Here is a 23,715-nt window from a genome sequence, read left to right on the forward strand (position 1 = left end):
TCTAGCAATTCCCTGACCTTGAGGCAGCATCATTTCTGTTCCGTGCTTAATACTTGTATAATACAGCCATAGGGAGGTTAATAGGATGTTTAGACAACGTCTAGTAGGTTTTTAAATCAGCAGGCCCAGATAAGAGTCCTAAAAGAGGAGTTGGTTGAGAAGATCTCTGGTCTGCCGATGTTAATTTTTGATAAATCTTGGAATATCAGGGAAATTGCAGAAGACTGGAAAAGTGCTAATGTGCCAGAATTCAAAACAAGCAAGTGGGATGACCTGGGTAAATATAGCTGGTTAGTCAAACTTGTCTGGCTAGGCAAAATAATGAAAAGCTGATATGGGATTCAATTAATAAGGAATTAAAGATTAGGAATATAATTAATACTGGTCAGCGTGGCTTATGGAAAATAGGTCTGGTCAAACAAACCTGATTTCATTCTTTGAGATTACAGATTTTTTTTGATAAAGATAACGGCATGGATTTAATATACTTGGACGATTGTAAGGTATTTGACTTAGTATGGCACAACATTCCGATTAAAAACTTATCTCTATACATATCAACAGAGTGGGTGCTAAATGGTTTAAGGACTGGCTAAAAGTCTCAAAATATAGTTGACAATTGGGAATCATCATTGAATGGGGAGTTTCTAGTGGAGTTCCTCAGAGACTGGTACTAGGATCAACTCTACTCAACATTTTCATCAATCACCTGGAAGTGAATAGAAAATCATTGCTATAAAATTTGTGGATGGCAAAGTTGTGGAGTTGTAAATAATGATGAGGATACAGGGTGATCTGGATTAGTTGGTAAACTGGGCCTATTTAAACAATGTGTTTTAATATAGTCAAATGCAAAGTTACACATCTAGGAAAAAGGAATGTAGGCCATTCTTACAGAATGGGGGAGTGTATCCTGGAAAGCAGGGATTCTGAAAAGGATGAAGGGGTGGTAGTGGACAAGCAATTGACTATAAGTTCCAGTGAGATGATGTGGCAAAAGGGCTAATTGTTGGATACATAAAGAGGGGAGTAGTGAGTATGAAGGTGATTTTTACCTCTTTACGGCACGGGTGAGACTGATAGTGGAATGGTATCTTCAGTTCTAGTGTCCACTTTTTAAACAGAATGTTGAAAAACTGGAGACAGTGCTGAAAAGAGCCATAAAAACGGTTTGAGAGCTGGAAAAAATGTCATAGTCAGACTTAAAAACCTCAATCAAAAAATTGAGAGATTACTTGAATTTGTTCATATGTTAGACAAGAGGGCAGACTAAACGATCTAATGCAGTGGTTCTTAACCTTTCCAAACTACTGTACCCCTGAAGCCTGAGTCCCACCCCCACGGGGCTGAGGCATGTAACTTAGTTTCATGGCGCCCCTGTGGCTCCAGGCAATTGCCTTTCTTGCCACCCCCAATACCAGCTCTGCACTTGCGACCCCTCTAAAACCCCAGGTTAAGAAACACCATTCTAATGGTTTCTTCTGGCCTTAACTGTGAATCTAGTATAGTGGTACTCTGCATTCTGTTTAAACAGTATCAGACACTTTGAATTACAATATATAAAGATATTCCCTCACCCACCTTGTCTCTTTAATATATGAATTTGTATTTTGTTAAAGGGACATTGTCAGTGTGAAGTCAAGTCAATTTAAAAGCAAATCTGTTTTCAGGTACTACAGTCCTGAGTCTTTCTGCCAGTTTTTGCAAAGTTTCCTATTTTAAATTTTTTTTCTTTCTCCAGTCGTACATGAAACTTATAAAAATTGCTGTCAAATGCACAAAATAAATTGAAAAATAAATCCATGTTGTTTTTCTTATTTCTGTTAGTGATCTTAATTTTTACTTGCAACCGTAGATCTGTTTTATAAAATGGACAGCAGTGTGATTACATTGGCAGTGTCCTGTCTTAAACAGGATTTAAGACAGCCTGAAAACCGTCATTTTTATTGAGTTTTAACTTCTTAGGCCCCCAGTGTTGCTGGGGGAGGTGCCTCCCAGCCTAGGTCGATAGATTCATGCTAGCTGGGCTTGATTGAGCATGTTAGAAATAGTATTGTGGCCTTGCAGCACTTGGCAGAGGCTAGGGCTAGCCACCTGAGCGCCGACCCCGGGATTTGGGTGGGCTTGTGAACCTGAGCCATAAGGTCCAGGCTGCTATTTTTAGTGCACTAGTTTGACCTGAACTAGCGTGAATCTGTTTACCCAGGCTGGGAAGTACACTGCCAGCTACTACAATGTAGACATACACGTTAGGGTCCTGATTTTGCTGGTTTGTTACTCTTACATTGTGTTTCACTTGGGTTCTTAAATGTACATCTTGAGTATTCGCTCCATCCCATTTCAACTGCATGTGGGAGATGGTTGGCAGCTGGTAAACGTTGCATATTTGATGACTAGGCAGGGGTTTTACAACTAGAACTTCCCTGATGTTTGTATTAGAAAGGATGTCACTGCAGGAGGGGGAGGTGCCCCCTGTGAAGCTGACTTTTAAAAACAATTGATGGCCATTGTTTGTCATCCATCTATTTCTAGGAATGTGCTAGTACATTAGTGTGAAGGGTGGGTTGGTTTGTTGCATAGCACAATTGGTTATCCCAGACACTTAGTCAGAAACAGATAAAATTGCTTCTAAGAAATTCTGGTGGAATCTGACAAACGCCATAATCCCAGCAGACTCTCATATCAGATGCCTGTTTACTGTTTGTCACAGTCCCATAGCATAAACTTATATACCGCAGAGCTACTAACCTGCATCTTGGGAGTTGTTTTGCATGACGTTTTCCTTGAATAGCGAATATTTTTTTCCCCTCCAGGCGCAAGAGGCGCTTTTGTAATTGTCTGTCTGTCAAGCTCTCTAGTTAACCTGCTTTCAGGATTTGTCAGTGATTTAGTCACAGTCAGTCTTACTCCAGGTTAAGTGGGCATGGGAAACTCTTAACATTATATTAAGGATTTAATATTTAACTAAGGGATTGCAGACCACAGCCTACCACTCTGCTCTTAGCTGATCTCCTAGTGCCTTAATAAGGCAGGAATCTCACAATGCTGCAGAAAGTACAGTACAGTCTGTACTACAGTAACATGTAATGGGGGCAGGGAGCTACTGATGGAGCAGGAGCCTTTACTATGAATTTATTTGGTCTGAAATTAAGCTCTTAACTGTCCTTATCATGGTTTATTTTGTATTTAGAGCTGGAGGCGTGTATGGTGCTTTGCATAAGAGACGTAGTTGGAATCTCTGCAAGAACTAAGTTAAAACAAGAACAGGCAGAGACAGCACGGAGAGGGATCAAGGAAGGGGCTTTGTTTCATTTTCTTATAACATGCTGTACTTTGCATGAACTGTATGCCAGCATAAAATCAAATACACATCCATCCAGCTCTTCCAGCACAACGGAACTAGATCTTACCATTGATTGGTGGCAGGCATTCACCTTTAAAATACACATCAGAATCAGTCCTGGCATGTAACGCTCAGTTTGGATGAGCATCGTTCCGTAAAAGAATCCCAATCACATGAGCACTCTTGCGGCTTAATTTAGCTGTAGCATATTTAGGGATGTAACTCCCAATGACTTCAGTGGAGCTGCAAATTTGGCTCTTGCTCTCAAAGGCCTCAGTGGAACTGCTCACAGTGTGTAACTAACTTTAAGTACATGTGTAAGGCTTTGCAGGGAGCAGACCCTCAAACTCTAGTGAACAAGCCTTGCTAACTCACTTTTGTGGTAGTTCAGCTGCCCTTGCGCTTGGTCTACACATAAAGTTGTACTGATATAACTAAAGGGACGATTTTATACTGAATTAGTTAAACCAGTGCAGTGCTGTGTGTGGGTACTCTTAGATCTGTTTGAACTTTTCTTCATAACAGTTTAGCAGCTGTATAGATATAATCACTTATATCGATGTAACTGCATCCACACTGGAGGGGGTTTAATCAGTTTAAAGTGGTTTCTTAAGGCTTGTCAAAACTCAAAAATTGTCTTGCTTTAACTATGCTGTGTACTAAAAGCAGGACAGTTCCCGTAGAGTAGACACAGTCAGACCAGCATAAAGATATTTATACTGTGCTGGTGTAGTTTATGCCAGTATAAGGTGTCTTTATACCACTATAACAGCATCCACATTAGGGTCTGTACTGGTATAACTATTTGGGTAAAAAGTCACTTTAACAGATACAGTTATACTGGTACAAAATCTGTGTGTAGACCAGGCCTTACACCAATGAACTTAAATCAGTGCAGAACTGTGTACAAGACAGTACTAAAATTGGGCTGTTTTCTTTGCCTTTTAAAGGTTATCTGCGGTGCAACTTGTGATTATGTTCATGTTTTGGTGTTACTGATCTCTTAATTACATAATCAGGGTTGGCTTATTTATTCTGCATATTGCTGCATGTACAGTTTCAATGCACATGTAACTAAAACACACTTTCACGCTCCTTTTTTCTTCCCCCTTTCTCAGCTTTCTGAAACAAAGGTCTTCACTGCTTCCTCTGTTCCAGCTGAGAACCACATCACGCCTGGGCAAAGGTAGGGGAGGATTTACATCTTTTTTTTCCATTGACTATTCTCACAGTCCCCCTATAAAGTAGTGGAAGCTCCAGCATTTGGCACACTTTAAAATTCCGTTGGATAAAACACTTGAAAACAATCCTGCACACATGCAGCGTGGTTGTGACTGGACAAGGTCATGTCTAATCAGAATTTTGGGGGTAAATTTGCTTGTGTTAATACTTGATTATATCTAATGTTAGGCTCTAACTGCACTGTAGCATACAAGAAGCCATACTAAGTATATGAAAGGTGTGCGTTCCGAATCCTAATTGATATGTAATGTGGAGTAATTTCAGGCACATGCCTAGGATTTTCCTGCTTCTGTCACAGAATTCCTATATGATAAATGGGCTAGTAACTTCACTGCTATGTGCTTGAGGTTCCCTATCTATAAAATGGGAATAATACTCACCTCATGGAGGGGTGGAAGCTTGACTCAGTAATAATTATAAAATGCCTTGAGATTCTCAGGTTGGTATAGACCCGTAAAGTACATACTGACTGAGAGGCAGGATCCACTCAAATAAGCAATTAACACCTCTTGTTACTTACCCCCCAATTACTCTATCATGTTGGTCTCCATGAGCTTATCAGGTACGCCTATTGGTGTTTAGCTACTGTGGTGGTAAGTACTTTGGACACACCCAAGAGACATGATATTCAAATTACATTGCATTTCGCTTTGAAATGCTAAAATACAGAATAACAGTCAAGGTTTTCTTCAATTCTGAAGTGGTAAATGTGGCCGTGATAATAGGACTTCCCCATGCTCAGGCGGCTAGCAGGATCTTACCATCTGAATAAAGAACTGAATTCTTTCTCTTCATCTGAGCGGTGCTGTGTGATGCAAAGACGAGACCCAGAAAGGTTAAATAATGTTGTTAGTATAGTGTCCTTCATTAACTGATTTTCTTTGACTCCTCAAACATCCCAATTTTGAGTATTCATGACCGCTTCTAACTCTTTTTTGTAGCATTGACCTTGTAACATTACTTCAGAAGCCTGTGACTTCTAGCCAAGAAACGGAAGGCAACTCCTTTGAGTCTCCCCAGCAGCAGAGCTTTGGCCAAGCCCTCGTCTTCACAAATTCCCAACACAACACCCAGGTGGCATCAGGAACTGGCAATTCCAATGCTGTAAACTCCTATTCTCCTCAGAGTCTGGTAAAATTCATCTTGGCTTTTTAAAGACTCAGAATCTTAAGGAATAAATACTTCATACTTAACTTTTTCTGTTAGCATATTGTTTTTTCATGGCTTTTCTTTGCCGCACTTAAATTGCAGGTGGTTTGATATATATGAGAGGACCCTGGTCTAAGAATGTCCTCACCAAAAAAAAAAATATCAGATGACACCCGATGGATCTTTTTGGGCTCATGAGTCAGTCTAAGTGAACTGCTTGTATTGATTCTTGAGAAAAGAGCAGATACGTTTTCTGCATATTGATTAATTTGTTGAACAATTTGTTCATAAAGCAGGGAATTCTAGACCAGAAGACTGTGATGTGATATTTTCCAAGCACATATCTGATTTCTCTGTGTGGAAATCAACTATTTCTGAGTTTTCTGGACTAATGAAAAGTTGGCTGCCCTTTGTTAGTTTTAATAGAGTTGGAGATTAATTTGATTGAAAACATTTTCCAACATCTAAATATTATCAGTAACTTTATCTTTACACTGTTCTAAGGCACTATATAAATGAAACTGCATGGGTCAGATCCTTAGCTTGGATAAATCAACATAGTTCCATTAACAGTCGTGGAGCTAAACCAGGATACAAGAGCTGAGGATCTGCCCCCATATTGTTAGTGCTCAGTTGGATTTTCTTGCGAAATTTTAACTTTTCATTTTTAATTAGAAATCTTGGGATTAAGTTAAATTGAATTGTTGTTGACTGGAGCTATCAATACTTACCTCCCAGGCTTGTTCATGTTAACATATAGTGAAATATTTCTTCCTCATTTTCTTGCTAGTCTTCAGTTCTCTGTTCTGGGTTTGGAGAACTTGGATCCTCTAAACTGGCAAACTCCACTGGATCTCAGCTCTTGGACCAATTGAAGTCTCCCGGTTTGGGTCAGTTCACCTCTCAGAACTCTCAGCAAAACAGCAGTAGCTCCACGGCCACCACTGCTACCACCACTTCATCCTGGGATCTAAAGCCCCCTATTAGCCAATCCTCTGTCCTCAGTCAGTTTGGTAAGTGTTTAGGGAGAGTATGTTTAAAAAAAAAAAGCCATTGACTGAGAAACTTTGACTCTTCAGTGTCAGACATTATGTAAGAGATTTTAAAAATGATATTGAGAAATGGCTTATCTCTTCTGAAATTAGACTCCTAAAGGAGAATAGTAAACTTGGTCACATTATACTGAGGTTCCATTTATAAAAGTGTAATAAATAATAAATAGATGTTATAAGTATATTAGACATGAGTAGCATTTTTATAGATGACTTCAATAGATGGTGTTACAGATGGTTGTAAACAGCCTGTTCAGCTCACCTCTAACCATTGGTTAGCCATTAATTTTTTTTTAAAAAAATCTATAAATCATTAACCCTTTATAAACGGTTTGTAAATGGTACCTTAATATAAAGTGTGACTGTAAATGTCTCTAGGAATCCTGGGCAAAGATCTTTTTAGGTTACCTTGGCTATACTTCTGCCAGCGACGGACTATAAATGGATACTGTATCTTATGCATTTTTCAGGGTTTTCAATCTTAGACTAAGTTAAGGCCACCTTATAATGGGCTCTCTGGCTCTTCATAGTTGGATTGCAACTTAATACTGGAACCTCCTGCATAATTCCCTTCCTGTCTATGATGGAATAGATCACTATCCCTCCCATTCACAGTTCCATAGACTCTTCTCTGAGGAGAGTTAGAAAAGACAGTGATGAAAAATTGCTTGACCAATCTCTACACTGTAGTTTCCAGTGGTGTGCCTACTGCAGAGAATTAGAGGTCCTGATTTTGCCAGTATAGAAGCAACCATTGTGGTAGCAACTACAGTTGTTCACAAAAAGTAATATTAGGAAAACGTTTCATGTGTTTTCAGCTGTCTTTTAAGGCAGTTTAGCAGCTGGAAATATGTAGAAGCTGGCACCATGTGACCTGCAATGTTCTGTGGATCTCTTGTGTTTGTGAACCACAGTTTTGAATCATTGGTTATACGCCTGTCCTCTAACAACTAAAAATTATGGCGGAGATTTACAAAGGGCAGTTAAGCATCTAACGCCAATTGAAAGTCAGTGGAAGTTGGGTATCTAACTCCTATATGAGCCTTTGAAAATCTTCTCCTTAGAATCAGGAGACCAGAAAACCTAATTACGTTGTCTCTAACGTGTCAGTATTTCTTGAGAAACTTTGTCCAAAAGTCACGAGTTTTAGCCTTTGCTGTGAATTACGCTTCCCACGTTTGACAGATACTCACACTGCAGAGCAGTATGAGGTCTCACTAGAATAATATATAGAACTTGTGCTAGGGACTTGTGTATAATGTAGTTGTGTGACCATGTGAATAGCTGCGTAATTCCATGTTTTAAAATGACACATAGTCCTACCTCAAAATCTTTTTTCATTTCAAAAAAGGAAAATTAAGTTGCCAACCTCTGTGGTTGCAACCACAATCTTCAAAATCTGAAGCTCATGTAAACTAATCTGGTGACGTCTGACTAAGTGTGCACACAGTCTGTAGCAATAGCTCTGAGGGGGAGAAAAAAGCACCAATTCTTTAACTACAGTTACTGAGATGGCGCATAAAAGCCCTGGGCACAGAGTTTAATGCTTCAATTTTGATTTTCTTTTTCCACATGCTGGCTAGACTTTAAATCCCAGCCTGAACCATCCCCAGTTCTCAGCCAGCTGACCCAGCGACAGCAACAGCAGACTCAGGCAGTCCCTGTTCCTCCTCCTGGGTTGGAGTCCTTCTCCTCTCAAGTAAAACTCCGAGAGCCATCGCCTGTGGACAGCTCTACAGCTGCCAGCAAAATGCTCCAGCTCCCCAGCTTGTCTATGGATAACCAGGCAGTGTCTGCCCATCAAACACAGCAAAAACAGATCAAACCACCGAAACGGAAGATACCCCCAGCTTCTAAGGTGAGTAACATAACAGAGGCAAATGTATGGCAAATGTAAGCTTCAAGATACATGGGGGAGTGGGGAACTTCTATAGGGCTGGTCTTGTTGCACTTTTCGTTACAAAGCAGGAATTCTAAGGTGGGTGGTTTTACAGTCCAGAAGACAGTGATGTGGTAATTTCCAAGCACATATCTGATTGCTCTGTGTGGAAATCCAACCATTTCTGAGTGTTTTTGGACTAACTCGCGATGGGGAGTTAAATGCTTAATACAAATTACTCTTTAGTAGGTACAAAGGACAGCATGATTTAATCTTTTAGGCCCAAAAGAGTATGTAGGACCAACAAATTAATTTTTTAGATGGAGGGACTCTAGTCAGGTAGAATTATGCAGCTCTATCTGAGAGGCAGCTGCTGTTGCCAAGAGATACAGATTAAAAGCAAAGGCTGTGAGCTTGTAAGAAGTCGGGTACTTTGTGTTCTGTGTGTTTGTAGTTCCTTCGAGTTCAAGGTGGTTAGGTTGAGTGATTTCTTTCATAAAAACTGTGTAGAAACAGGATTTGGTTTTTACTTTCAGATCCCTGCCTCTGCAGTGGAAATGCCTGGGTCAGCTGATGTGACGGGGCTAAATGTTCAGTTTGGAGCTCTGGAGTTTGGATCAGAGCCTTCTCTCCCAGAGTTTGGATCAGCCCCAAGCAATGAGAATATCAGCCAGGTGCCCAGCAACAGCTTGTACTCGAAACCTGTAAAGTACGTAAGAGTTCCATTCCTGCATCCTTATGTGCTCTCTTGTACCAAAAGATTGGCATGTGAAGATAAAGGCCTCTTGAGCAAAGGCGCTGTTTGGTGTAACTGTCTTGGGAAGCAAAATATAATAGCTTGTAAGCCTCAATCTTTATTTTCTGAGGCTGGCACGCTTAAAAGCAGAAAGGTCCCTTTTCTGATGGGGTGGAGGGGAAATGATTGAATTTAAATGCTTGTTTCATGAGCTACCCTTCACATTGTTGCTTTATCATTTTTAATTATGCTGATTCCGAAAGCTGTTTAAGTGAGGATTTGGCTTCCTCCCAGCCCATCTCCTCTTATAATCGACCCAACAAAGATAAATGCGTCACAATGTCCATCTCTGTCAGCAGACTGACACCATAAACTGAAGTCTGACTTCACTGTAAGCTCACCCTAAAGGCAGCCAGGCTCTCAGGGAGGCAGAAAACCCTTATTAAAATGCGAATATCTCCAGTAATAATAATAGAAATGCAAACATAGCAACCAAGTACATTGCTTACCTTCAAATGTTCTTTCAAAAAAAAATTTCAGTAACATCTTCCTTACAAAGTTTATGGAGAATTTTCAAGAATTAAGATTTGCAAAAATAAATTCCTCCATTCATCTTAAGTTTTGTAAATGTTTTTAAAAATCCAAAACAAATATTAAAAAAAGAAAGACAGACCTAACATGCAGCATTGTACTGATGTACTGGAGACTGTATAAACAAAATGGAGGGATTCCTAGTTTCAGTATCTAAGACATGAAAAATACAACGGGCCTGCATTAACTGTTTTAAAGCAATGTTTGTATCACAGGCAAGAAAATTTAGTTTTTTAAAAGTGCTTTTTAACCTTTAAAGTCCTACAAGACTGATGTTGAATCAAGCAATACTGGAAAGATGACCAGCGTAAAGAGATTAGAAAGATCTAGGGGCAGGGAACAAATCTTAATCTGTGTAGGTAAATTGTCATGTACGTTTGTAGCACTGTGTTATGTGTAGTAATAATACTGACCTCTTATTTAATGCCTTTCATCAGTAGATCTCAAAGTATTACAATATTGACTAGAGGCCTCAGTCTGATTAGACCCCATAGTGCTGGGCTCTGGTGCAAATATATGGTAAGAGGCAGTCTGCCCTCAAAACCTTACAATCTAAAAGCAAAAGAAACCACTTAACAAATAGAGCACTCATTCTAGCCATGAATATAATTATTGTAGCTAGCCTCTTTGGGAGGCGGAAGAATGGAATGTGTGATGACGAAATGCAGTTGTCCCAGGAGGGGGAAATGTCCCCTTATGCTCAGTGCAGATGCTGGCTCTGAACAAAGGGCAGCTATAACTTTGTCTAGGTCCACATTCATCTCTGTTATGCTAGGAAACCGGAATGTGAGCAGCTTCTAGCTGAGCAAATGGGTGTCCAGTTCCAGCTTGCTGTGCAGGAGCTGGTAATGTCATGAAAGTGTCTGAAATGACATTTAACAAGATGATAAATAACTTTTACTTTTTTCAGTGATCCTTTGAATACCTCTTTGCCAATATCCAATACAGTACAGGAGTCCACCTACACAACCTCTGCCATCACCTCTTCCAGTCTGACCTGCTCATCCCAGAGCACTAGCCCCGTAACAACAACTTCCTCCTATGACCAGACTTCTGTGCATAGCAGGATAGCATACCAAAGCTCCATGGCTCCGTCTGAATCAACCCCTGTTGCAGTCACGGTTAGTAGATTTCAGAAACCTTTGATATTGAAAAGAAATGAGTTGGGTTAATTAGTGATGGATTGGTTGTTAATGACACACTACGGCTATAGCTCAACTGTTTTGTAAGCTCGGAGATAGTACTGATGATGCTCTGATACTTCCATGGCTAACACAGAAATTATGTTCTGTTAACGTCTCTTGGACTGGTTAAAAAGATTCTCTGTTGACACCCCCCACTCCCTTCCCCCAAAACTCTGTCCTCCTTTGCTGTTGCTTTTCTTGCCCTTGGGTTCTCAGGTATGCAGATCTTTGTGATGTTTCTCTGGATTTTGATTTCTTGATTCGCCCTTCGGGCTGTTTCTAGCTAACATTCTCAGTTTGGTTGACTCCCCTTTTCCTGGAGCTTAGCATCTTGATTTTTAAAAAACAAATTGACAGTGCATGACCACCATGGTATCTTGCCAGCATAACTTTGGTGCAGAGATGGTTTGTTACATTTCCCTGCCATATGATAAATGTTTAATAATAATAATAATAATAATAAAAATACCAAACCAAAGGGAACATGTATGTTGCATTTTAAAGATCAGCAGGTCCAAATAACTTGCCATCCAAGCATTTTAAAAAGATCTGGCTGAGGATCTTGGTGGGCTGTCAGTGCTGATTTTCAGTACGTCTTGGAACATCAGGCAAGTTCCAGAAGATTGGAAGAAAGCTAATGTCGTGCCGTTATTTAAAAAGGGTAAACGGGATGACCTGAATAATTATAGGCCTGTCAGTCTGACATTGATCCTGAGCAAGGTAATGGAGCAGCTGATCTAGGACTCAGTTAATAAAGAATTAAAGGAGGGTTAATACCAATCCAATGTAGGGTTATAAAAATAGATCCTAGCAAACCAACTTGATATCTTTTTCTGATAGAATCACAGAATCATAGAATATTAGAGTTGGAAGGGACCTCAGGAGGTCATCTAGTCCAACCCCCTGCTCAAAGCGATTACACGTTTGGTTGATAAAGTTAATAGTGTTGATGCAATATACTTAGACTTCTGTGAGGTATTTGACTTGGTACTGGATGACATTTTGATTTAAAAATCTAGAACAATGTAAAATTAACATGGCACACATTAAACGGATTAAAAGCTGGCTGACTGATAAGTCTCAAAATGTAATTGTAAACGGGGAATCATCACCAAATGGATCTGTTTCTAGGTCCTGCAGGAATCACTTCTTGGTCCTACACTATTGAACATTTTTATTAATGACCTGGAGGAAAACATAAAAACATCACTGACAAAGTTTGCAGATGACACACAAACTGGGGGAGTGGTAAATAATAAAGACGATAGGTCACTTGATAAGCTGGGCATAAGCAAACAATGTGTGTTTTGATACAGCTAAATATCAGTGTATGCATCTAGGAATAAAGGACATAGACCATACTTACAGGATGGGAAACTCTGTCTTGGGAAGCAATGATTCTGAAAAAGAATCATTGGGTCGTGTTGTCTAATCAGCAGAATGTGAGGCTCCCAGTGTGACTCTGTGGCCAAAAGGGCTAATGCTATCCTTGGATGCATAAACAGGGGAATCTCAAGTAGAAGTAGAGAGATTATTTTATCTCTGTTTTTGATACTGGTATGACTGCGGCTAGAATACTGTGTCCTGTTCTGGGGTCCACAATTCAAGAAGGATGTTGATGAATTGGAAAGGGTTCAGAGAAAAGAGCTACAAGAATGATTCAAGGATTGGAAAAGATGCTGTTTAGTGATATACTCAAGGAGCTCAGTCGATTTAGCTTAACAAAGAGAAAGTTAAGAGAGGACTTGATTATGGTCTACAAGTACCTAAATACGGAGCACACATTTGATAAAGAACTTTTCAATCTAGCAGAGAAACATATAACAAGATCCAGTGGCTGAAAGTCAAAGCTAGACAAACTCAGACTGGAAATAAGGCATACATTTTTAACAGTGAGGGTAATTAACCATTGAAACCACTTACCAAGGGTTGTCATGGATTCTCTGTCACTGGCAATTTTTAAATCAACATTGAATGTTTCTCTAAAAGATCTGCTCTAGGAATTATTCTAGGGAAGTTCAATGGCCTGTGTTGTACAAGAGGTCAGATGAGATGATCACCACGGTTCCTTCTGGCTTTAGAATCGACGAATCTATTAATCTAGAGGACAATAACATCTCCTTTTGTATTTCTCCATATGATCTGCTTTCAGCAATTTCAAACATAATTACGTTCTGGTCTCTGTAACTTAATGGCTCAATCACACTTATCTTCTGAACCAAATCCTATGTGGTGCTCAGGGTTATAAATCTAGAGCATCCACTGTTGTAGTCTAGAATGATCCTAAGAAGCAATTGTTCCCTCTCAAACCTTATCTCCCAATGGAGTGTTTCCAGCCTCTCTCTAATTTGCCTGGGTGCAATTGTGTATTCTGTTAGATCAAGATGACTAAAGCTTTTCATGTGTTTCTGCCTTTACCATCACTCATTCATACAGCTTTCTTGTTTCATTTTTATTCCTGTGACCCTGGGGTGTGGATCTCAAACATTGTACATGTACTTTCCTATATTGTTTAGCCCAAGGAATGGCAGTTGATTATTTTACATCCCTCTTGACTTTGTTTGGAATGAATATAAAGTTTTGCAATGAGCAGCCTGTTAAATGTCTGAATCATTGTCGGGTTTTTATTACCACCTCTGTTAGGTGGCTTACTCATTTGTTTTTCCTTTGTTTGCAGAATGGGCACAGTGGTGTTCGAACACAGCCAACTCTTGACAGTAAGTTTGTAAAGCTCCATTATGTACAGAACTATTTTTCTGACACTCCTCTACCCCTTGGTATGCACACCATTGTAATCAGAGATAGCTTAAGGTTCTGTACAAATGTCTGTTTCACTTTTGGCTGAACAGTTTGCATTTTAAACTTAGTATCAAAAAATAAACACACAGCTTACACAAGTCCCATTGCTGCTCAGTCCTTTCAGAGAACACACTGCTGCTGCAACAGAGCTGTCCCCTGACTCCCTCAGAAAACCATCAATCCTTAAAGGGACAGGGCCTAGGTACATTCAACCCTGACATTCCCTTGAGTGCTGCACCCCCCTCTTGTAAATGTAATGTTGTCCTGACATTTCTGTTAACAATGTTTAACATACAGCCCATTCATTTGTTTTATTAGCAATAGTCTGCAAGTTCCACAAACTCATAATTGTCATTCTCAGCTGAGTCTTTGGGTCTCTCCCATCACAGGTTCTGGTACTGATGGTGGAAACATACGCATCTCTCTTCAGTTTATTCAGAAAAATTCTCTGTCAATTTTAGTTCCACTGTCCAACTGAATAGTCAGTTCTGAACATCTTAATTCCCTAAAGATAGTCATGTATCATGAAATAATAGTTCCTGTATGAGCATGGCAAACTATTTAGAGAACATACTAAATTAACATAATAACAAACTATCCAGAATTACAAAACACCTCATTTCCAGCAATAGACATACCATAAGTCAAAATCACTTTACCAGTATGACATCAGTCTTTGATAGACTGCAGGATAAGGTACAAGAATAGACATTTGGTATGGCATCTGACAAACATGAGGATAACTGCATGGTGCATTCACTAGTCCAGTAGTTGGATTTAGGCACTGATAAGTAGGTGTCTCTAAATGTTCATATGTCCGTGTCTGTGGGGCTTGCTTTCTAGTTGGATGACTTTGAGTGTCAGTGGATTGGTTTGGTGATCTTCCCTCTTGTGCACGCTGGTTTCAGGTTCCATGGTTTTGTTTTGGCATTGGTGTCTTTCAGTGGCTGGTGTGAATGTCACATCAGCCTAATGAGCAGTTTCCAAGTTCACAGGGTCAACCACATCCTCATTTCCCCGATGTGGATGCATGTTTCTGCCTTGGGATTCCCAGAATCTGTGGCCTGGGCAGTATCCGGTACTGACGTCACAGGGAGCTAAAAGAGTGTAGTGAAGAACTCCCCACACATCCTTCCCCATTTTTTGCTTTTTACTTCACAGAGTGGACAATACCCTTTCCTTTCAAAAACCACATGAATCTTATCTTCCCAATAGGGTCATAATTTTCCTGGTCATCCTCTCTGAAAGATTCTGCACAGGCACTGTCCCCTGGCAGGAGCGATGCAACATGCACTCTCTGACCATAGTGATTTTTACCACGAGCAGCAGATTTTTGGGACCACTTCGATGCCAATTCATAAACGTCTTCCGTCTGCTCTTTCCATTTCTCATCTTAATCTTTATGGTCCCCAGGTGCAGATTCAGAATTTATAGGTAAACCAAATGCAATGCCAATGGACAAATGTGTGATCTTCCATATAATACACAGAAGGGAGAATACTGGAACCTCATTTTGTGTAGTTATAGGCTTAGGTGACCTTATTAAGGGAGACCTTCCAGCTTGACTTTTCTTATGGCAAGGTTCTCAACATAGCAGAAGAATTCAGTTCAGCCTTTCCACCTGCCAATTGCCCTGTTGGTGATATGGGGTTGTGAGATGTTTCAGTTTTGCAGTAGTGCTGTAACTTTCTGAATAAATTATTTTCAGCCTCTGCTTTTTGGTCACGATGAATCCTTTTGAGGAAACCAAATTTTAAAACAGTCAGTGAAGATCTTGTCTGCCACAGTCTTTACTGCCTTTCTGGCGTTAAGTTAGGCTTGGACAAACCTAGTGAAGTGATCCACTGTGACCAAAATATATTCATATCCTCCTTTACGTCTGCCTTGATCCAAGAAGTCTATTGATACAAGCTCAAATGGCTCTGTTGTAACTGTTAGTGGAGCCTCTGGTAGTTTGGGTGAGGTTTCTTTTGCTTGACTCATGTACAGACTCTAGTAATATGATGTTTGATTTTCATCTGTGGCCAATTAAACCAACTGCTTGCAACACTGATCACTTTCTCTGTTCCTAAGCATCCCATTTCTTTGTGTAGCTCTTGATATACCTTTATTTTTTATTTTTCAGGTAATACCAGTTGATTTTATAATTTGGTTTTCCAGTGAAGTACTCCATCTGTTTCCAAATGCAGTGGTACCACTCATGCATCATAGTGCAGAACTCACAGAAGGATATGGTGTTCTCTTGGTTACTTGGCTTTTACCCCAATGACTTCTTATGAAGAATTTTAGCGATAGCTGGGTCTTCCTTTTGAGCTGCCAAAATGTCTTCTTGTGGAATTGGCTTGATGGCGGATTTAATGCCCATGGAGAAGTGTTTCTGCTGTCAAAGAGGTGGTAATAATGGCTACTAAGATACTTTGCCATCTCTTTGTACATCCAAGGATTGTAAAACAGCATTAACATCTTCGTTGGTTTCTATGACAGAATGCACATGATATTTTTCCATATCAAGGGGCATTCTGGATAAAGCACCTGGCTTCACATTAGATTTCCATAGATATCGTCTAGTTTTGAGTTAGTCAGCTAATTCTGCAGCCTGTATGCTGTGGCATTCAGCGTGGCAGAGGTGAAAGCATAGGTTAGTGGGCTGTTATTGCTGTACACTGTGAAGGATTGTATGTATAGAATTTGTCAGGAAGAGCCCACTTCAAAGCTAGAAACCCCAGCTTTTCTGAGTCAAGGTGATAATTCTTTTCAGCTGCAGTAAACGTCCTTGAATCATAACCAATTACTCTATTTACCTTCTTGATGTTAATACAAGAGTGCACTTAGTCCCTTAATGGAAGCATCTACATGATGGATAAATGGCAAGGCATAATCAGGATAGGCTGTTGTTGTGGCTGTACCAGGCACTCACTCAGCTCTTTTAAAAACTTTTTGATGTTGCTCAGTCTGGATAATTGACTGGAGGGTATCTGTCCAAATGTCTTTCTTTGCTCTTTAGCTTTCTTCTTTTCCCGAGCCACTTTTGGCAGTGTTGAGTCAGATTCCAATAGAACAATCAATTAGTCAAACAGTGGCTTTGCTATTCTAGAAGTCTTGAATGTAGTGTGACAAAGTGCTTCCTCTCCCTTGGTGGATCCAGCGCTTCCTTCTAGCGGTAGGTCAGGGAACTGTTTCACCCTTTAGGGTTCTTCCAACCTCTGGTGGTGGGGGAGGGTAATACAGCCTCTCTAAGATGGCCGCACCCTGCTGGCTCCCAATCCGATCTCTGTTTCTCATAGGCCCTTGCCTCTTCGCTGGGGCTCTTGCCCCATCAGTGAATGGCCGGTAGGGGGGACCTGGTCCCACCCTTGAATCCGGGCCCCAACCCAGGGATGCTGTAAGTAGCAGCCTCGTGCTGTGACTTCAGGAAAGCTGCTAGTTTCCCTGGGTTACTTCCCCACTCCCCTTGGCTTAATGTCTGGACCCTGCTTGGACAGGGGCCTTTCCTGGCCCTCCTTGCCAGGGGAGGCTCTTGGCCTCTGACAGCCCCACTGGGCATGGTGGTGCCGAGCCAAATGTCCAATTGGATCTTCTCCTTCTGGCAGGGTCTCTTCTCCTAGGCCTCCAGGCCTGGGAAAGGTCCTTTGCCCTCTTTGGGCAGGGTTTTCCCTGCCCCAGGCTTTGTACCTGCAGGGTTCTTTCCGGCCAGCGTTCTGCTCCTTCTCCGTAATCCTCCTGGCTCTTGACAGAGTCTTGCCTGCTCACCTCACTCCCACAACTCCAGCTACACCCTTGGACTTGCTAATCCAGGGGCTGATAGATCAGCCTTCTGGAACTCTCTGTTAGCCATGCAGTCTGACCCTGTCTCAGTAACTTCAATACTAGATGAGGAAGGCTAGCAGCTTGCAGAGTTCCCTTGTGGTGTTCGATGGTTTCTTTGTGAGAGCCTGAAGTGCCAAGATGTCAGCAGGATCCATCTTATAACCTGCAGCAGATACCACCATTCCCAGGTAATGTACCGCTGTCTTAAAGGTCGCATTTAGACGTTTTCATCTTAATAATGAGATTCAGTAACTGTTGCAACACTCTCCTTATGTTCTCTGCGTGTTCTTGAAATATGCCACTGTCCACAATGACATTGTCGAGGTAGGGAAATAGACACCTCATCTCATCTTCCGTCAACTTAGCAGCTGCCTCTCGAGGGGGTGGATTTACTACAGTGATGGGGAGAAACCTCTTCTGCTGCCGTGGCAAGTGTCTGCGCTACCTCGGCGTAGCTGGAGTGCTGCAACTTGTACTGCTGTAGCTCTTGAAGTGTAGACAGAACCCTAAACTGGCTACTTTGGATTGCAGCTTGCATGTTTAATGGCAAATGCCGGCCACTCCTGGTAGATCAGTTACTGTGTCAACTTCGCCTCTGCTCTCTTGTGGCTTTCCTGCAGGACATCCTGACTGGTCCAGTTCTGTACTGCCACATCTAAAACAGCGGTCACAAGTACCGCCTCTGCCAGATTGTCCACAGCTAGCACATCGTCGTCTTTGGGGTTACCTTGTCTGCCTGTCGGTTCATACCATTCAGTGCTTTTGTATGAACCCGGACAGCTTGCTTCGATATAATAACTTCAGCTTCCGCACCTTTGAGTTCATCAATACTGGCCTTTCGTTTCCTTATCTCATTCATCAGCAAGTCACCTTTTGAGATTCTTTTTCCTCGAGAGGAGGTGCTGCTTCCCATTCTGAGCTGTGTAGGGGGATTGCACAGAATTACAGCTGCTGCCTTAGTGTGCGCTCCACTCCCCAGCTTCTGGTGTTTCTCTATTTCCTCACCTACATCAGCGTGTAGCTTCTCAAACGATAATCATCTGCAACTTGATTATCTTTTACATGAGGTTGCGTCACAATCTAAACATCCCATCCGGACTGAATGGAGGAACGTGTTTTATGTAGGGACAGGGTTATATTTAAGGTCAGAGTCAGCTCTTCGTGTGGCAAACAATACTTTCAGTTTCAAATCAAGTGCTCAGACTAAGAAATCCTGAGGTGTCTTCTGCCTCTTGCACTGGGCTTAAGAACCGCAGGTAAAGTTCAGTTGCATCTTTTTCCTGCTAACAGGGCCTTGAGATGCTCCTCCGTTTTGGCAGGCTCAGTTAGTTTTTTTCTTCCAGCTAACTCCTGAGGCTCAATTCTGGGCAAACTGCCCTAATTACGGCGTCTGTGATCTCTACCTCAGCATACCCCTTTCAAATCCCACTTTCAGTTTGATAAATCAAACTGCTTAGCCTCAGTTAACCTGCCCTTTTGGTGGTAGTTCCCAATCTACCCTTTTATAAAATATATGAAGTGTTGTTGTATCCGTGTTGGTCCCAGGATATTAGAGAGACAAGGTGTAGAAGATACTACCTCACCGACCTTGTGTCTATTATTTTACAGTCTTTCTTTAAAATTGGTTGTTTTCTGGGATGGGGTGACAGATTTTCCCCAGGGGTTTGCCCTTTAATTTCTTTCATGCTTTCTGAAACTGTATACAAAGTGACTTTGCTGATCTTGATTCTTAAAGGGACAGGGCACAGATAAATCTAACCCTGATATTCCCTTGTGAGTGCTGCACTTCCTTACTGGCTAACAACGAAATGTTAAATCAGTCTTATTAAATCTGCTCCCAGGTGTGCAACACTGAACAGTCTCAGAGTCGCAGCAGTGTTGCCAGTTTTATTTTTTAATTCATGTTTTGTGAACAGCGGTCGTCAGTTTCCAGATTTGTAAACATGGCATGTTTTATCAGCACAAAATTGAGTTTAAGGGTGAAAAAAAACTTGAGAGTCAAACATCTTTGAATCAGTTGCTCTCAAAATATTTGGTAAAGTGTATTAGGAATCCAAGTTTGAGCTGCCACCAGGGAGCTGTGGAAGTTGCCTTTCTGTATCACAGTGGTCTGCTTTTGTATTTCTTGGATTTGTCCATCTCCCAAGTTGCAAAGTTCTCTGCAGAACACTTGGCTACTTCTTTAGTCTCAAATTCTTTGCTGTGCAAAATAAATCATTCTTAACTGACCTTAGAACTCTTAAATGTTATGTATTTGTTCCAGAAACTAGCTCATACAGACTCCCCTCTGCCCACCCCCAGTCCACTATTTTTATTAACATCACTATCCTCTGTCACACAGGTTTGTAAACTGAGGGCTGTCTTTGACTCCTCCTACCCTTACCCTACACATCCAGACTATGTTCAAACCCTTCTTTTCTTCCCTCTTAATACTCTCAAACTCTGACCTTTTTCTTTCTGTCTATGCTGTTAAAACTCTACTCCAAGTCCTCCTCATCTCCCATCTGGACTTCTGTCACCTCCTCTCTGATACCCACATCATGTCTTCTCCAATCCCTCCTATCCTTTCAAAATACGGCTGCTGGGATTATATTCCTGCCCATTGCCCTAACTATGTCACTCCTCTTAAGTTCTCTTGCCTGGTTTTCCCCCTCTCAATACATCGTGTTCAAGCATCTTGTCTTCCCTGTCAAGGCCCTTCATGACTGCCCCCCTCTGCTTGTTCTGTCTTGTCTCTTACAGCGTCACCCTTGCTGCTTCCTCCTCTGCAAAGGATGCCAGCCTTGTTCATCCATTTATCAGCTTCTCCTACAACCATCTACATAATTGGACTCCTTAGGGAGTCGCAATGTGGCTATGTTGAGGTCGTGAGTTGTGAGCCCCAGCCTGGCCAGACACGGGGCTGTGAGCCTCCCGGCTTCCTCCCAGTGGAGGAACGTGTGTGTGTGTGTGTGTGTGTGTGTGAGCGATGACACAGATACTGCTCACCTACTCCCCAACGTTCCTCCACACACCCCGGGGGGGGGGGGGGCTGTGAGAGGAGGAGCAATGCCAGGGCTCCCTGCATCCAGGTCAGTTTCCCCACCTGGGAGATTGTTTACAAATAGATGTTTTTAGTTCTATTTATTTCGTAAATGTGCCTGGAGCTTTAAAGGCAAATACGACACAGATCCTTATCACAGGGAGTTTATGCTTCAAGTTAGATGAGGTGTAACAAGAGGAACAGAGTGATATGGGAGAGGCAAAAGAAGAAGGAATTGAAAGGCAGAGTGTTACCTTAGTTGCATACAAGCCATTAGCACCTTTATTATTTTCTATTGGGGTTGGTGGTGACTAATAAAGTCATTATACTGGAAATTTGAGAGAGCAAAACCTTGTAAAGAGGGCAGGAATGGAGGCCACCTATCCACAATAAGTGAGCCTTGAGGAAGGATCACGAGGAGGAGGCGGCTACATCAGGGTTGTGGATGATGTTCAGGGCATGGGGGGAGGCGCAGGGTTGTCGGAGGAGATCGCCATGGGATTATCCGGGCATGCTGTGTTGGTAGAGCATCGGGTGGAAGTGGGGCAGTTAGGAGAGGGGCAGAGACACAGGCAAAGGTTGGTCAGGGCCTTAAAAATGAGGATGAGGAGTTCAAAATGGATGTGGAAGAAGATTGGAATCAAGGCAGGAGATTCAAAGAGGGGGAGTGACCAACCAGTAGGCCGAAAAAAGAAAGAAGCCATAGTAGATAAGTATCTAAAGGAGTGTCACTCATTAAAAATACATCATTGGAAATCATAGCCCTGCAGAAGGAAGGTAACATATGCCGTGGCTTTACCAATGTCTGTGGAATTTACTCCAGTAGCCGAGTCAAGCGGGTCACTAAGTCATTGGCGCCAGTTCATCACACATTGACGGGAATGTTCTGCCTTTCCTTTAAAGTCTCTGTCCCTGAATCAGATATGTGGGGTTGTGTGTGTGCAGGAATTCCTCTCTGATTGGCTTTTTCTAACTTGCAGCTACTTCATCAGTTCCAACGTCTAAGACAGAAACCTCTCCCTCGCTACCTACTGCGGGGTCTCTGCCTAACACGGCGTCCTCCACTGCTTCGCTTCTGCCTTCAGCTCCACAGCACACAGCAGCATTACCCAGCTTGCCCCAGCCCAGTGACTTGGTCAGCAGCTCACTCTCCCAGTTAAGCAGGTACAGTAGGAGACATGGGACAAAGGAAAGCGTGTGGAATTTGGGGTTAGTGGCAGTGTGCACAGAAGAGAAATGGGTCACTGTACAGAGAGACTGACTCCAGAGAATGGGGTCTCCTCTCTTGTTTTAATCTGAACTAGGACAGGTATTCACAAGAAATCCAGGATAATGGTTCTGGTTGGAATATATGAACCATATACTACATTTCAGTGATGCTATGCCCACAGATCTCTGTTCTTGGAGTCTCCTACATCTAGCAACAATATTGTATTTAAGGGTCTGCTGCTTCAATGGGACTCTGTCTGTAGTGACTCCAAATGAGACACTTCACTTGATGTTTCTTCCGCCTTGTCCATAGCACCAGCTATTGATCTGGTCAGTTGGTTAGTGTATAAACATCCAATTCTTTAGCAGTTTCTTTTCTGACCATTTTTAAATGTTGTAGATATTTAAATCCTTGATTGTCACACTTTTAAAAACAAAAGCTTCTCCACTGGGATTGAGGGCTGAGTGGGTTCTGAGTGCTTCCTGATAAAATGCGGAAATGTGAACTATCAGTCCCTCAGCACTCGGCTCTTCTGTGCCAGCTGTTTGCTTCCCCCTGCATGTTGTTAAAACTTCATTCTCCAACAGGTGGCAACCTGAGTCTATTAATTATATAAGCTACTGTCACTGTTTGACTTCTGCACTTTATTTCTCGAATCTAGCAGTGGATTGAACCAGGCCTCAATGGGTCTTGTCCATCATCCAGCTGGTGCATGGTTGTGCCCTATTGGACAGTTACTGTTAAGAGTGAAGTTTTAAATGCCTCAAGTGACTGGGATTATTTCTTTCACATGATACTCAATCTCCCTTGTATTTGCTGTACCACCATTCATCTAAACGGTTCACAAACTGATCTAGGCGCCTTGCTAGAAATTTGGGTTGGAGTGTGTGCGCTTTGTCTTGGGGCAGACTTTGAGTAACCTGAAAAGACAGTGATGCCTGATTTCCAAGCACATATCTGACTTACATGTGCAGACAGCTATTGAGTCTGAGTCTTTTCAGTAGTGGGCCTCCTGATGAATCAAAGCATCAGGGGGGATGTGCATTTCAAAAACTACCTGTGCGTGGCCGAACCACTTCCCTCCTCCTGCCACAATGTCTCATCATCCTGATGGCTGCAGGAGAGGGAGGCACTGAAGAGTCGTAGTGAAATTGGTCTGTAAAGCTGCAGAGGTGTACGCTGATCCTCCTCCTTGGCATGCGGCTAAGGGCCTGGTCCTGAATTAGGAAATGCCCTTCCTTGTTAACTTTCAGTCTGGTTATGAAAACTACTGATGTTTCTCATGGCCATCCCCAAAGAAAATGCCGGTATTTAATCATGTTCAGGACACTTGTCCCTCCTGCCCTTATTGACGTGAGTGGGGCTTTCTTAATGCCAGAATTCTGAAGGGAGCATGTAGATGTATGGGTGGTGAGCAGACCTGGTTCTCAGCTGCTCTACTCATCTGGATAGTTGGCTTTGTCTGTGGTGGTTTTATTTTGTTTGCTCTGTGTTTTGCTGGGGTGGCTTTAGTTTTGGGTGGGAGGAAAGGTGAAGCTGTTGGTTATTGAAAACACTTAAAAAAAAAAAAAAACTTTAGCCACCTTCCATGAAGACTTTTATAGGATTGCTGCTGAAAGCTGGTGCTGGTGTTGTTAATACTATAAGCTTGGAGATTGATTGATTGAAAACAAGCAGTTGTGGAAAGAATGGATTTACTTC

The 23,715-nt window shown here is 41.8% G+C and overlaps 1 protein-coding gene and 3 non-coding genes across 12 annotated transcripts in view; all 4 read left to right on the top strand.

Moving 5' to 3' along the window:
• Nucleotides 1-23,715, top strand: part of UBAP2 (ubiquitin associated protein 2) — a 127,039-nt gene that overhangs the window by 77,917 nt on the left and 25,407 nt on the right. For all 9 annotated transcript variants that reach the window (XM_067530851.1, XM_067530852.1, XM_067530850.1 and 6 more), the window contains 8 exons: nucleotides 4,462-4,529; nucleotides 5,527-5,716; nucleotides 6,525-6,747; nucleotides 8,370-8,644; nucleotides 9,202-9,374; nucleotides 10,903-11,113; nucleotides 13,854-13,893; nucleotides 21,785-21,968. In XM_067530851.1, the coding sequence (XP_067386952.1) occupies nucleotides 4,462-4,529; nucleotides 5,527-5,716; nucleotides 6,525-6,747; nucleotides 8,370-8,644; nucleotides 9,202-9,374; nucleotides 10,903-11,113; nucleotides 13,854-13,893; nucleotides 21,785-21,968 (1,364 nt within the window). The remainder of the gene's footprint in view (nucleotides 1-4,461; nucleotides 4,530-5,526; nucleotides 5,717-6,524; nucleotides 6,748-8,369; nucleotides 8,645-9,201; nucleotides 9,375-10,902; nucleotides 11,114-13,853; nucleotides 13,894-21,784; nucleotides 21,969-23,715) is intronic.
• LOC137141815 (small nucleolar RNA SNORD121A) lies at nucleotides 6,040-6,123 on the top strand. The gene has a single exon (XR_010916746.1). It is a non-coding gene; the product is annotated as a small nucleolar RNA SNORD121A (small nucleolar RNA).
• LOC137141816 (small nucleolar RNA SNORD121A) lies at nucleotides 8,780-8,865 on the top strand. The gene has a single exon (XR_010916747.1). It is a non-coding gene; the product is annotated as a small nucleolar RNA SNORD121A (small nucleolar RNA).
• Nucleotides 22,934-23,016, top strand: LOC137141817 (small nucleolar RNA SNORD121A). Its single transcript, XR_010916748.1, has one exon. It is a non-coding gene; the product is annotated as a small nucleolar RNA SNORD121A (small nucleolar RNA).

The sequence above is a fragment of the Emydura macquarii genome, unplaced genomic scaffold, assembly GCF_026122565.2.
Source record: "Emydura macquarii macquarii isolate MOO-44397 ecotype Brisbane River unplaced genomic scaffold, CSIRO-AGI_Emac_v2 contig_3114, whole genome shotgun sequence".
NCBI classification, from domain to species: Eukaryota; Metazoa; Chordata; order Testudines; family Chelidae; genus Emydura; species Emydura macquarii.